We start from the raw sequence: 14,414 nt of genomic DNA, 5'->3' as shown, positions 1-14,414 counted from the left end.
GAAAATTTAAATTTAATTATAAATGTAATATTTTCAGCGTTGTTATTATATTCCCACCATGCTCTTATCCCTCCCTATGCTACTCTACATTAAGAGAGGAATTGAACATACGAGCAAAGATGTTATGCTTCAATTATATAGGACATTGGCAAGGCTACATCTCAAATCTTTTTATTTGAGGATATCGATGCATTGCAGGCAGTTCAGTGAAGGTTTACTTCTCATGAGGGTGTTGTCTTTTGGGGAAAGGCTGATCAAGATAGGCTTGTTATCACTGGAGTTTCACTGGTGACTTGATTGACATATGCAATGTTCTGAATCGTCTTGATACGGTGAACATGGAAAGCATGTTTTCATTTATAAGTGAATCCAGAACTGAAGACACGGTTCTAAAATTAGGCATCACCCTTTTAGGGCAAAGATGAGGAAGATCTTTTCTCTCTCAGAGGGTTTGGACAACCTTGAAACACAACCTTAAAAAGGTGGCAGAAATTCGGTCATTGAATATTTGCAAGACATAGCAGATAAATTACTTTTAGGCAAAGGAATCAGGGCTATGGTGAGGAGATGGAAAAGCATCCCATCAAATCGGCCATGATCTTATAGAATGGGCAGCATTGAGGGGTCAAATGGCCTTATTCTACTCCTAATCTGCATGTTAGGAATGACCTCTGCACTGATATCCTTCAGAAGACATTGCATCTCCCTTGTTCATGCTATTGGTGCCCAGTGATTGACAGGTCCACGTTGCTCAGTGATTGACAGCCTGGGTCCTGGCCGCCCTAAGATTGACCTAGGCTGAAGGGCCAGGCACTTGCTGCCTTGTGATTGACAGCCCAGAAAGGAGAAAGTGAGGATTGCACGTGCTGGAGATCAGAGTTAAAAGTGTGGTTTTGGAAAAGCACAGCCTGTCAGGCTGCATCCCAGGAGAGGGAGATGTCATTCTTGATAAAGAGCTTATGCTCGATAAGTCGACTCTCCTGCTCCTCGGATGCTGCCTGAATGGCTGTGATATTCGAGCAACACCCTTTTTGAGCCCATGACGGCGCACATGCTGCCCTGTGATTGACAGCCCAGGACCTGGCATGAGCTGCCCTGTGATTGACAATCCAAGACAGGGCACGTGTTACCCTGTGATTGACAGTCGAGGACCAGGCACGAGCTGCCCTGTGACTGACAGCCCAAGACCGGGCACGAGCTGCCCTGTGATTGATAGCCCAGGATCGGGCAAGAGCTGCCCTGATTTGACAGCCCAGGGCGGGGCACATGCTGCCCTGTGATTGACAGCCCAGGCCCGGAGCGGATTACCCAGCCGGTCAGGTGACAGTCCATTGTTGACAATCTGCCACACACAAACTTGATGTACGTACAATCCCACCTCCCTTGGCTGTTGATTGGTTGATTGCCCGCGTACGGCGCTGATGTCCTGGTGCTGATTGGTCCATCTGGCACATCGCTCAGCAGGCTGTGTTCAAGTTAGTTTGGTGCGTGTCCGCTGTGGTGATGGGGGCGGGGGTTGGTGGTGAGTAATTAGCTTGTTTCCTGGTGTTGATGAGGGGGTGATGGCCGCTTTGGTTTGTCTTGAGGGCACTAATGTGTAGCTCCTATTGTCTCTTCTTTCGCCTCTAGATTTGTGGCCTGGTATTTCTGCTTACAGGAAACGAAGAGCTGTCAAGGAAGTGAGGCCTATGCGATCAGTGTAAGTATGGGCCTGTGGAGTAGGGAGCCTGATCATCAGAAGGTGACCATTCGGTCCATCCTGGCCCTGATGGCTCTGTGATAGAGGTATCCCTATAGTAATACTTTATTGCCCTTTTTGTGATACCCTACATACTTTGCCTTTGTTAGTCCAATTCAACTAGTACTTTGTTGAAAGGTAGCTTTGGATCTGTTGCCAATATCTTCATATTTTTGAACATTTTAAAAATCTCCCCATAACACCCACCACAACTTGCATTTATATTTTGCTCTGTAGCAGTTGCACATCTTGAGGCATTCTGCATGGAGTATGAGACACTGAGCTAAATGAAAGGCCATTTGGACTTAGAGGAGGTAAATGTGATAGCAGTTGTTGGGGTGGGTGATGGTGGGCTCTTGATTGAGGGCCCATCTCTAGAATATGGTCAAAAGAAATTTTATTTTGAGAGCACTCCAGAGATGGGCCCTCAGTAGTTGAATAGGTGATAAAGCTGCTGGGAAAGAAATGGAGATTCACAAGCAGTTGTTATTTGTGTTAGAGTGAAGGACTTCTGCTTTTTGGGTCTATGTATAACTGAAGTCTTGCATCCCTGGTACCACTATATGGTATGTAGTTTCTGCTGTCTTTCCAAGATCTTGATGCCATTCCTAAAATGTGGTGCCCAGAGCCTTACTTTTGTATTTTATGCTGTATCTCTATAAAACCCAGGATCCTATCCTAATAGCCACATCAGCATGTTAAGCCACTTTCCAATGTGTGAATCTTAGCTAAACACCGTTACACTGAACTTGCAGAACAGAAACTAGCCTTTTGACCAAGCTTATCATTGTATGAATACACAAATACCTAGCATACAAATTCAGTGAGGAATAGAGAAACTGCATGAACGTTAACCTTTACTTCAAAGGGAATGGAGTATAAAATAGGGAGACTTTGCTAAAATGAGGAAAATCAATGGTTAGACCATAACTGAACAACTGTAAACTGTTTTGGGCCCCTTGTCTAAGGGAAAAATGTACTGGCATTGGAGGCAGCACAGGGAAGGGCTCCTAGGCTGATACCATGTATTGAGAGATGGTCTTACAAGGAGATGTTTGAGTTAATTGGTCTGCACTTATTGGAAGTTGGAAAAATGAGGTGTGGCTTATTGAAACATGCAGGATTTTGGGGACTTGATGGGGTATTAATCTAGACAGTTTGATGTTTCCTATTGTGGGAGAGTCTAGGACCAGAGGGCATCATCTCAGAATGAGGGATTGCATATTTTGGACAGAGATGATGAGGAATTGTTTCTGAATGTGGCATTCTTCACCACAGATGGCTGGTGAGGCTGAATCATTGGGTATATTCAAGGCTGAAAGTGATATTTTTAATCAGTAAGAGAAATAAGGGCTGTGGGGGAAAAGGGAAGAAAGTGGAGGTGAGGATATCTGATCAGCCATGAACTCATTGAATGGTGGAATAGACTTGATGGACTGAGTGGACTACTTCTGCTCCTATGTCTTATGGTTTTTGTAGTCATCCAAATTGATATTTGTACTCCATAGGAACCTTCTACTATACTTTATGAAACCCTATCAACTTGTCCTTTCTATTCCTTTCTCCGTCATGACCTTCTCAAGCTTCCTCTTAAGTGCAATGTTGCTATTCACCTCAAATCCTACTTGTGGTAGTATTGTAACCGCTATCTGGGTAACAGGTTTTTTTTATTTCTTTAGTACTGTATTGAACCTTATATTTAGATTGCCTAATTTTGGACTTCTTCCACAAGTGGTAAAAACACTTGTATTTCTGCCTTATCCAATCCCTCCGTAATGAAGACCTTTATTCGATCATTCTCCAGCTGCTTTGTTTTAACTGAAGGTCCAGCTCCTTCGCTTTCCTTGTGACCCCTCTGTTCTGGTGTTATCTTGTGTACATGCATGTTGCATCTTCTCCAGCACCTTAGTACCTTGCTTTCTTTTTGTAATATGGAAGTTAAATCTGCTCTCATTTCTCTGTGAGGCGTTTCAATTCTATTCCTCTAGAAATGAGCCCAATTGCTTTATTTTTACATTAATTTGTTCCTTTGTTAACCTGAGGTACTACTTTTAATAATTGTGATTCTTTGTTCCAGATCCCTTTCGACCATCTCCAGTTTTAGATTCTTGTTTTTCTAAGCATTGTGTGAACTCCTTGTTATCTTATGAACATGCATCACTTCACATCTGTTTGTATTGAAATTTATTTGCCAATTACATGCAGTTCTGAGGCCTCATTGACTCTTTTACTATTTTGTAGCAATCCTCCTTTGTATTAACTATCTTCAAACCCACCTTGCTGCCCACGCAATTTGACAGTTGCAAATTTTAAAATTGTGGTTTCAATTCTCAGATGTGAATCGCATAAATAGCGAACAGCAGTTGTCCAAGGATCCATCTGTGAGGGACACTGCTTCATGCTTCTTGCCAGCCTGTGTAAAAATCCTGAACTGATTCTATTTTCTGATTTTATAGGGAGCTTCCAACCCATTTTCCAAATTGTTCACTTGAGTGCTCTTGCCCATTGTACCAAAGACCTCTTGAAAACCCAATATGTTTCATCTATTGAATTCTCCTTGTCTACTGCCAATTTATTTCCAAGGAATTTTTTTTGAAGACATTATGGTTGAGTCACAGCAGTAGTTCTTGAGTTGTCTTTACCACTGTCATTTTTGTTACCTTGTCTTACACTATGAATGATGAAGAAGTTTCTGATTTGCCTGTGTTAGGTTTTTTCCTGATGTCTTCAAATATTAATGAGATTATTTGCTGAAATAAACACTGAATGCTATAGACACTGAGCAGGTCTGGCAATGTCTGGAGAAGGATGGAGTTAACATTGAGTCTGTAATAAGTTCTTCAAAACCAGATTATTGTCCATTTTAATGTAAATGACCAATGTTATACTTTGTTTTGAGGGATTTCTATGGGGTACAGAATTAGCAGAGTATCCCATCATTGTGTGAATTGCAGTGATACTGCCCCTATTATCTCATATTGTTAATCTGTTCTAATGAAGGACAAAGTACACAGGATTTTCTCACAGCATGCCATTTCTGATGTCATAACTAGAACTGAGCGCCACTTGCATTTTCTTCGTTTCCCCCTCTTCACTCTTTTTCACCCCCCCCCCCCAATTCAGTTTAGCAACTGGGGAATAATCCACTTATGAGTGACAGTGCTACCTTTGCAGGTGGCTGATAAAAGCTTCTCCTTATCACACAGATTTTGCATCACTGTTCATAGATTTCCCCGCCCAGCTCCATTACAGTAAGACCTGAGAGCACAATATTAAATGTAAATATTTCACATTACATTGGTTTCACTTGGTTCATTGTACGTCATTGTCATTTGTTGCTTAACTTGGAGAATTAACTGTAATGGCAAGATGTGCAGTTAACACATATGGATGGTTGCAAGGAAATTGTGAACATTTCCTTTATTCTGGAAGAAATGATGCTGTCTGTGCGTTCAAATTTACTGAATATCCATATTATTGTCTAGTATTAAATACAGCATTCTGTGGGGTATGCTGCACTTGCAGGCTTAGCTGATCTTCCCTTTTGTGCATTGCTTTCGGACGATGTAATTTACAATCTTGCAGGAGGTAGTTGAAATTTTGCAGGTGAACTCAACTCTGGAAGGATACTACATTGAGATGGGGTCATATTTGGCCTTTAGGTCCCTCCTTGTTTTACATTGCCTTACCAACCTCCCTGAGTTGTACAAGGATAACAGGCCTTTTTCACTTCACTCCTCCATGCCCCTTATCCACCCTGAACTCTCTCCTGGAACCTCTTCCAATGCTCAATGCTTCCAACCTCACTTTGCAACTCCCTTCACTGATTCAATCTCTTGCCCATCCTGAACCTCCATGCACAAGTCTAGTTTTCTCTTCTTACTCCCTCTCCTGCCATTCAATTACAAGGAACGTACACCAAAAACAACTCTTGTGTCATGCTAGTTGTATTGAGAGTAAGACTTTATTGAAAATTCTCTCAATACTGAAGATTCATAACATACAAATATATTAATATGTGGTAGTGTCCCTGCCTTTGAGCCAGGATGTCTGGGTTCAAATCCCACCTGCTCCAGAGGTATGCCATAACATAGTTGAAACAGATTGTTTGTAAATATTTTTAACTCATACTTTCTCATAATATGTTAAGATTGATAACTTCCCCCTAAACTTTTTTTGAGGGCTATTGTGGTGCAATGGTACTGTCCTGAACTCTGAACTGGGAGTCCTGGATTGCACCTGCCTCAGGGGTGTGGAATAACATCTCTGCACATGTTGTGAAAATATCTCAACTGTATTAGAAATGTGAACTCCCCACAGGCTGGTGGAATGCTCAATGGACCACAAATGCACCATTGATTTTTTTTTTTCTCTATTTCTTGTTTCTGTACCTGCTGTAAGGAAAGTAAAGTTTTGCATCCGCCTAAATATGTCATCCCACGTGCTATTTTTCCTGCCTCCTTGCATGTCCATAATGTTAGGAATAATGCAGTAAGCCTTGGTGCAGCAGATCCCATAGTTTTCATCTTTTCTTTTATTCTGCAGCTTGTTGAATTCAACTTCTTAATTAAAAATATTTGTGCATTTAAGCAGGTGCATTTAAGCAGACTATTGGAGTTTAAACCACAAAGATGGCGGTGTCTGTTGGAGAAAGCCAAATCCAAAGGATAATCCGAGACCTAAAGGGTAAGGATTGCTATGTCTCCACACACAATCCCCTCACGTGGGAAGAGGATAAATTAATAGTGCAAATTTTTTTCAATGCCACATTTGTATTTATCACCCAATGCAGAACAAGTGTTCACCTTTCTTGTAGCTGTCAGTGGAGCTTGCACCTCATGCTGAGGATGGAGAATGGTGACTTCTCTGGTGTCTGCAAGATCCTCCTTGACAAATCACTGGAATGTTCATGGTGGTGACACTGAAAATATCCGATACAATGCTCAAAACCTAGCGGGGAACTGTCTTCTCAGTCTGGGGTGTCTATTGTCTTGAACGTCACATAGCAAAGAATTAATGATCTTCCTAGTGCTCCCATATTGATTCAGCACAATACATGTAACTAGCTGTACAATACTCAGCTGATTCAATCTACAGTGGGCCATGAATTAGCTAATGTATTCAGGCTGACTCTAAGGGTTGTGAAAGTGGCTTGACTCTGAAAGATGAATCAGGACACATGTCATTGTGATGTTTGACCCTGACTTTACTTTCATTCGCAGGTCAGAGGTGGGAGAATTCTGGATTCCATGAATCTGACTTGTTATAAATGGCTGCCTGTATATCCCATTTTCAGGTTGAGGGAAGAGTGGTTGGTGCAGGCTGGATTAGCAGCCAGGCTGAGAAACTCAGGGGGAACTGAGGAGGCAGCTGGGGGCCATGTGGACTGAGTACAAAGCCATAGAGTCAAACAGCATGGAAACAGACCTTTTTGTTCAACTAGTCTGTACTGCCCAGAATCCAAATTAAACTAATCCCATTTGCCTGCACTTGGCCTATATACTTCCAAACCTTCCTTATTCATGTACTTATCCAGTGTTTTTTAAAACATCGTAACTTGCACACAACCATTTCCTCTGGAAGTTCATTTCACATGTGAGACACTTTTAAAAAGAAAAGTTGCCTCAGTCCTTTTTAAATCTTTCTCCTCTCTTTTAAACATATACTGCCTAGTCTTGAAATCACCCACCATAGGGAAAAGGCCTTATCTGTACCCTTCATGATTTTAAAAACCTGAATAAGGTTACCCCTCAACCTCCAGCACTCCACTGAAAGAAGACCTGGCCTTTCCCTATATCTTAAACCTTCCGTTACCAGCAACGTTCTGGTAAATCTGTTCTGAACCCTTTCCAACTTTATACTAACCTTTCTATAACAGGGTGGTAAGAACTGTGCATGGTCTGCCAGAAGAGCCTCACCAAATTTCTGTACAACCTCAACATGACGTACTAATTCCTATACTCAGCGGTCTGAGCAATGAAGGCAAGCATGCTAAATGGTTTCTTAACCACCATGTCTCTGCACATGAGGCAAACTTCAAAGTATTATATACCTGACCCCCTAGGTTGTACCTCACTAACTGGTATCCACATTTGTGGGAGAGAAAGCCAAAGTTCTATATTGTGGACCATATTCAACAAGAGCATACATTCATAAAAATGTACTTGGATATATTGTCAACCTGTGTGTTTCTTTTTAAGTAAAAATTGCCTAAACCCATTGGAACTATGTACATTGTTGACTGGAGGGAACAAAAGTAAGTAATCCCCGAATTATACCTGACCCCCTTAAAGCTATTTGGGACTATATCCAAAGTGGTACCCTGCCAATTCACATGAATCCACAAAGTTCAGACATGTGCTCAGTGGATCTACTGTGTCCGTTCCAGGCTCCATACTGCATACTCTATTGCTAAAATTCCACTTCAGTGGAGGTAGCTGGTGGTGTAAATGGGCAGCTACCTCTGTAAAAGATGCATGTGTAAATCCTAGTCTGACTACCTCTGAGCCAGTAAAAATAGTAAGTGTTGTGTTTTTAGGCTGTGTCTGTCATTTCCACCATTACTGAGAACCTCTTTATTGGCAAAACTTTGGGCTATTGTATTTAGTCGCCAAGCTACTCCTCCCTACTTCCATAGAAAATGCAGAGCAGAATGCCTTTCTTTTTATGACCTGTTCTTGACAGTGGGTAAAAAGGTTGCCAAGTACATTGCCATAAGAAATATTCTCTTCTAGACCGTTGCCTCTTGTGGGCTTTGTGCAATAGTATTTTTTTCTGTAGCCTACGTAAGGGGACTTGGTCATAGTTGTCAGTGGAGATGTTATGGCGCCATCTGATTAAAGTGGAGCAAGATTTCCTTTTTAGAAATGTTCTCCAAATAACTTTCCAAGAGTGTGCCATCTCAAGGAGGGATCGGGCTAACTTGAGGTGAGCCAAGTTCTTTGCAACTTTCCAACTTACTATTTTTACTGGCTCAGAGGTAGTCAGACTAGGATTTACACATGCATCTTTTACAGAGGTAACTGCCCATTTACACCACCAGCTACCTCCACTGAAGTGGAATTTTAGCAATAGAGTATGCAGTATGGAGCCTGGAACGGACACAGTAGACCCACTGAGCACATGTCTGAACTTTGTGGATTCATGTGAATTGGCAGGGTACCACTTTGGATATAGTCCCAAATAGCTTTAAGGGGGTCAGGTATCATTCGGGGATTACTTACTTTTGTTCCCTCCAGCCTACCTGTGCTGTCTTCATTTAGACTGAGTTTTTGCAAATATACCCTGATGACTTCAGCTTATTGTTATGAAGGTGTGGAAGTGTTAATAAAGTTAAAAGCTAGCAGAAATTCCTGACAGCACCAAGTGTTCTGAACAAGATACAATATAACCTGTTGGTTCAATAGCTAGTGTAGCTGGTTGCATGGAGACCAAAAAAAAGCAAATTTGAATTAGGCCAATCAGTTTAAATTATACCCCAAAAAGTACCAAACTCCAATCAATTTTGAACTTAGTATATTGACAATCTTAAACCAATGACACAATCCAATGCTTTGGGAGTAAAAGACTGGGAAAACGTGAACAGTTGAGAGAGAGCTGCAAAGTCTTCAGCATCTACAGACTGCCTGGAGAATTAGCTCTCTTAAAGGTACCTGTAATGATCAGTGAGTTGTGAAACAGAAATTCCTAAGAAGAAGAAGAAAATCTACAGAGGAAGATAACAAGAGAAGATTCAATGGCTGACTGGTTTTGAAATTTGAGTTTTGGTAAACTTACTTGGGGGTTTTATCGAACTGGTATAGAAAGGAAAGTAAAAGAGGTTAGAGGAACGAATTGTAAAAAGTTATTAGTTAAGTATTCCTTGTTATACTTTTAAGAAAAAGTTGTTACTTTTTACTTTAACTAGTTCTTGACCTCTCAAATGTTCACCGATTACGACATGGGATAAATCTTTCTGTTGCTGGATTAAAATTAACAAGAGGCTTTCCCTGTGTCGTAACGTTATTGATTCTTTTAGCAAGATTTGCATAATTCCATGAATGTTCTATTAAAATGAAAATAAGCTGATCTATAAAGTTCTAGTGCAGAATGTTTTGCGGAGTGCTTGTGTGCAGCTTGTGCCTGTTTGGTGGAAATGCAGGATAACTGGCCTCCCCATGAAATATTGGGAAACATATTTGCTGTTATGTCAGAGAAAGCATGTCCTCTGGTATTTAGAACTAGAAGCCTTGACAGACTCATGAGGGCAGCCATAACTGGTGATGAGAAGGTACAGAAAATGAAAGCACCAGTAGGGAAAGATGTCCTGATTAGGACTGCCAGGTGTTAATGCTTGAGTATTAACATTGGGTGATATGAAATTTCTTTTTGTTTTAAGATGCAATTTCAGAATTAAATCGAGAACACAAGGAAAATGGTGAGCCAATCACTGATGACAGCACCAACTTGCACAAATGCTGCTTAAAGTTAGAGTACCTCCTTCAGGTAAGAGGAGCCTGAAAATTGGACTGTATGATTTTTGTTAGAGCAATTATCACTGACTCTCTCTGTGCATCTTAAAGTAGATCAGTGATATGAGAGCCAATAGTGTGAACACTGATGACCACGCTTGGTGCAAAAACAGAGTTAAACTAATCCATAAACTTTAGTAAGATATTGTTTGAACCTTTTTTTTATTTTCTGTTTATTGAGCTTGGTACACTTTTTTTTAATGCAGTGAGGCTTTTTAAATACTTTGGGCTTGCAAAATTTTATTACAAGAAAATAAGGTGTGGACAGATGAGTCATAACAATAAAAACAAAATCGGTAAAATGTATTACTGAATACAGGAACTTGGTAGTAAATCTTGTGTGTTTTGGGTAAGTGATTATTTATTACAAATGTTATTATAATAATTTGGGGCTGCCCCACATTTAGGGAGGCATGGTGGCTCAGTGGTTAGCATGCAGCCTCACAGCACCAGGTTCCCAGGTTCAATTGTAGCCTCGGGTGACTGTGTGGAGTTTGCACATTCTCTCTGTGTCTGCGTGGGTTTCCTCCGGGTGCTCCGGTTTCCTCCCACAGTCCAAAGATGTGCAGGTCAGGTGAATTGGCCATGCTAAATTGTCCATAGTATTAGGTGTGTTAGTCAAAAGAAAATGGATCTGGGTAGGTTACTCTTCAGAGGGTCGGTGTGGACTGGTTGGGCCAAAGGGCAGTTTCCACACTGTAGGGAATCTAATCTTTCTCTTGTTTCACAATACCCATTATTTTCATAATTTGTTTAAAATTAATTTACTCTGGTCAAAATTTAATGACCCTGAACACATAAGGGATCAAGGATGCTGACTGTTGCTTCAGTTGAAGGCAGCTTCATTAAATTTACATGATTTGCATTGTGCAGCCAACATTTACTGTTCCTGTTGGGTGACTACTTGCTTTGGCTGGGGCCTAAAATCATGTGAAGCAAGCCACATTTAATGACAACTTGCAGTACTTAAAGTTAGCGTGGAGTACTTAAATAAAGAACGTTCTCTGGTCATAAACCAATATGGCAGACCCTCTACATTTGACTCTCAATTTGGGGAAACACTAATGGTATAAGATAGGAGAGTCAGAGCATGAGATTTTCTAATGTGATATTGGTGAATAGAGATTTCTGTAAAGCCAGGGGACCTGGGTGTCCTTCAGACAAACTTTGTCAAGGTAATGGGACAAGATAACCATTGGCAGTTGATGCCAGGAGTTGAACCCCAGGAACCGGATGTGATTGCTGCACAACTTTAGTTGACTTTGTATGAGCAATTTTCTATGAATACTATATTCCACGAACTCTGGATTTTAGCCTTGTATGCTGCTAAGTGAGCCACACTTGCTTATTAAGCATCTCTTAGCAATTAGGATTCATAACAAGCATTCATTTTAGTTCATTGACCTTACTCACACCTAATCAGACATCAACACAAAGTACTGGAGAAATTCAGTAGGCCTGGCAACATCATTCGGGAGTGGAGTAGTGTTAATGTTTCCGGTCCAATGATTTCAGAACTTTTGCGTACACTCTCTGAACTGCTGCATTGCTCTCTGACACATTTCATATCTTGGTCATGGTACCAATGAGTGAATAATGACAGTCATTTCACCCAAACTGGTTGTACCACTAATACACTACATTCTTTGCAGGGCAAAATGGAACTTGGGTTGCATTTGGCTAACTGGTTGGGACAGCTGTAGCTACCATGCTTAACCCCTGGAGGATTTGGTGTTTGATTTCATCAGAATGCCTTTTCTAGCAGTGAAGCTGAAATGAAAGATGACAGAATACTTATACCTCATTCCTTCACGCATCCAGCTTCCACCTTGTCCCACAGCTTATGATTTTAGAAGCTACAGCTGGTGTACACGCACACCTTTTTTTTTTTTTCCCTGTGCCCTCCCAGCAAATTTGTGCTACTTCCTTTCAGATTTTCACAAAGTGCCACCAGACTCTAGTTGATGGAGAAAGTTTCTTTACCATAATCCTATGCCATTCACTATTACACACTCTGCTACCAGCTCAGATACTGACTCTGCATCCAATTTAGAGGATAGTGTTTAGTTGGGATATGCACTTGATGAAACACTGGGCATGAGTGACAACCAGGACACAAGGTCACACACCAGTTCTGGTACCAACAACTGAGTTGAGCTCTTTGGTACAGGCTATCGAAGAAGGTTGATAGTAATGCACAGGAAACTCTTTCTGCATTGGTCACAATGCTCATTGGCCTGTGCTTGGGCTGGAGGAATGTGGAGTCCTGCACTAACTTGAGGACTTTGCACAGAATAGATCTTCAAACCCAACATTTCCAGCATTGAAGCGGGGCCATTTTGAAATGTAGCTCACATGAAAGCCCTTTGTTTTTGAAAACTGTGTTGGTGAGTGGGGGTTAGCTCCAGTATGTTTTCAGACTTGTGTTATTAAAAGGGTGTAGCTAAAATGTGTTCTGGTAGAAAGTGATGTGACAGGATTGGACTGGGGTGGACAAGGTCAGAATTCTCAACAGCAGGTTATAATCTGACAGATTTATTTGAAATTGCTACTTAAAATCGCAAGCTTTCAGAGCAAACCTGTTGGACTATAACCTGGTGCTGTGTGATTTCTGACAGATGCAAAAATGAATGTTGCCGTCAAGTCAGCATTAATTTCCACTCTGTGTACTTCTCGTGGTTGCTCCTTGTTGTCTCCCAATACTCTTTCCCCAAAGGACATCTTTTGCAGTAGAAGTCTGTATGTGCTTTTGGATATTACAGGGTAATAAATGCTCCAAATAATCGTTGCTGCATGTCTGAATGTTGTGACCGTGATCTATGGTTATAACCAGCGGTCATCTCCTTGTGACCTGAATTGGATATCTGTCTTTCTCAAATATATTTTAATCTCTGTCTAAAGGCAGATTGGTGAAATAAGATAAGATGTAACCGTTAAGTATGGTGTACAAATAAAATAGTTGAAGTGACTAGATTGAATTAATGTGTACAATTTATTCTCTTCTATTAATGCACAATAAAGAATGTACCATACTATGCCGGTCCAGTTTGTTTATTATTTGCTTTGATTCAAACCTGTCGAGCTACAGAAGAACCTCGATTATCCAACATTTGATTTAACTGAATTTTGGATTTTCTGAACAAGATCGCAAGGTTGGCTAGTTATATTATCTGGTATTCGGTTAACCGAATGAAATATTCCCTCCCATGTCCTTTGGATAATCGACATTCCTTTGCAAGAGATTTGAAAACCTCAGAATACAATCACTTAAAGCAGTTGCAACTTTCTCTCTCAGATCAAAATGCTAAATCCAGTCTGATGTTTCAGCAACTCTCTCTCTTTGTATACACATCAAATTTATGAACAGGGAGGCCACAGTTAACCTGGCTATATCACCTCAATGCCAAGAACACATGACTAGACATTTCTTTCTTTTCCATCCTGATTTCTGGATGACCTGTAACTTCTTGATACAGGCAAATCTAGAAGAAATGTTGTGTTCAAAAGTAAAATCTGAAAAGCTTTCTCTGAACCCCTCAGGAACCCCAATCCAATCTATAAGATTACACAGACTAATGTTTTCTGAAATACAGCCATGGTCTCAATCAGGCTATGTCTGGAAAACGAATTGCTTAACATGGAATCTATGCTTCCCCTCCACTCTCTAAACTCTCAGCCCCTGATTTTTTTTTCTGGATCTGTTAAACTAGCATAACTTTTCTATAGGCATGATGTTCAGTTATTTCAGTTCTTCTGTTAGTTTTGCAGACCTCAATAAGGCCTGATCTAAGTCTGCTACTCTGAAGTAAATAAAGCAAGGTCCTCAACTTAGGAAAGCCTGAATGTTTCTCAAGATGGGAAAAGTTCTCATGTCCCTAAGGATACTATTTGCTCACTATTCAGAGCCAAAAGTGGACACCAGTACTGCAGTCTGACCAGTAATGTACCTAGTGACAAAATGGTCTTCTTTGAATTATGCTGATTAACTTTATTCACAAATGTTTTTTTTAAGCTATGGCCACAACTTTGTTACATTCATTGCTTGTGTATGACAACACCAATGGTAGGATTTTTTGGTGTGCTGAACCCAGGACCCCAGGCTAAGATGTCTGGGAGATCTGACCCTTGATTGCCTGAAGCATTAACACTGGAAGCAGAATAGCAAC

At 40.8% G+C, this 14,414-nt stretch overlaps 1 protein-coding gene across 5 annotated transcripts in view; it reads left to right on the top strand.

Moving 5' to 3' along the window:
- Positions 1 to 1,465: 1,465 nt before the first annotated feature.
- Positions 1,466 to 14,414, top strand: part of fyco1a (FYVE and coiled-coil domain autophagy adaptor 1a) — a 170,841-nt gene continuing 157,892 nt past the window's right edge. For 2 of the 5 annotated variants that reach the window (XM_072560488.1, XM_072560484.1), the window contains exons 1-4: positions 1,466 to 1,522; positions 1,630 to 1,699; positions 6,329 to 6,424; positions 10,116 to 10,222. In XM_072560488.1, the coding sequence (XP_072416589.1) occupies positions 6,370 to 6,424; positions 10,116 to 10,222 (162 nt within the window). In that variant the 5' untranslated portion in view covers positions 1,466 to 1,522; positions 1,630 to 1,699; positions 6,329 to 6,369. Of the gene's footprint in view, positions 1,523 to 1,629; positions 1,786 to 6,328; positions 6,425 to 10,115; positions 10,223 to 14,414 lie in introns of those variants that run through there. The other 3 variants (XM_072560486.1, XM_072560485.1, XM_072560487.1) reach the window with 3 other exon arrangements.

Source organism: Chiloscyllium punctatum, chromosome 41 (assembly GCF_047496795.1).
Source record: "Chiloscyllium punctatum isolate Juve2018m chromosome 41, sChiPun1.3, whole genome shotgun sequence".
Classification (NCBI taxonomy): Eukaryota; Metazoa; Chordata; class Chondrichthyes; order Orectolobiformes; family Hemiscylliidae; genus Chiloscyllium; species Chiloscyllium punctatum.
The sequence above is the reverse complement of the archived record's forward strand: the minus strand, read 5'-3'. Positions and strand labels throughout refer to the sequence as shown.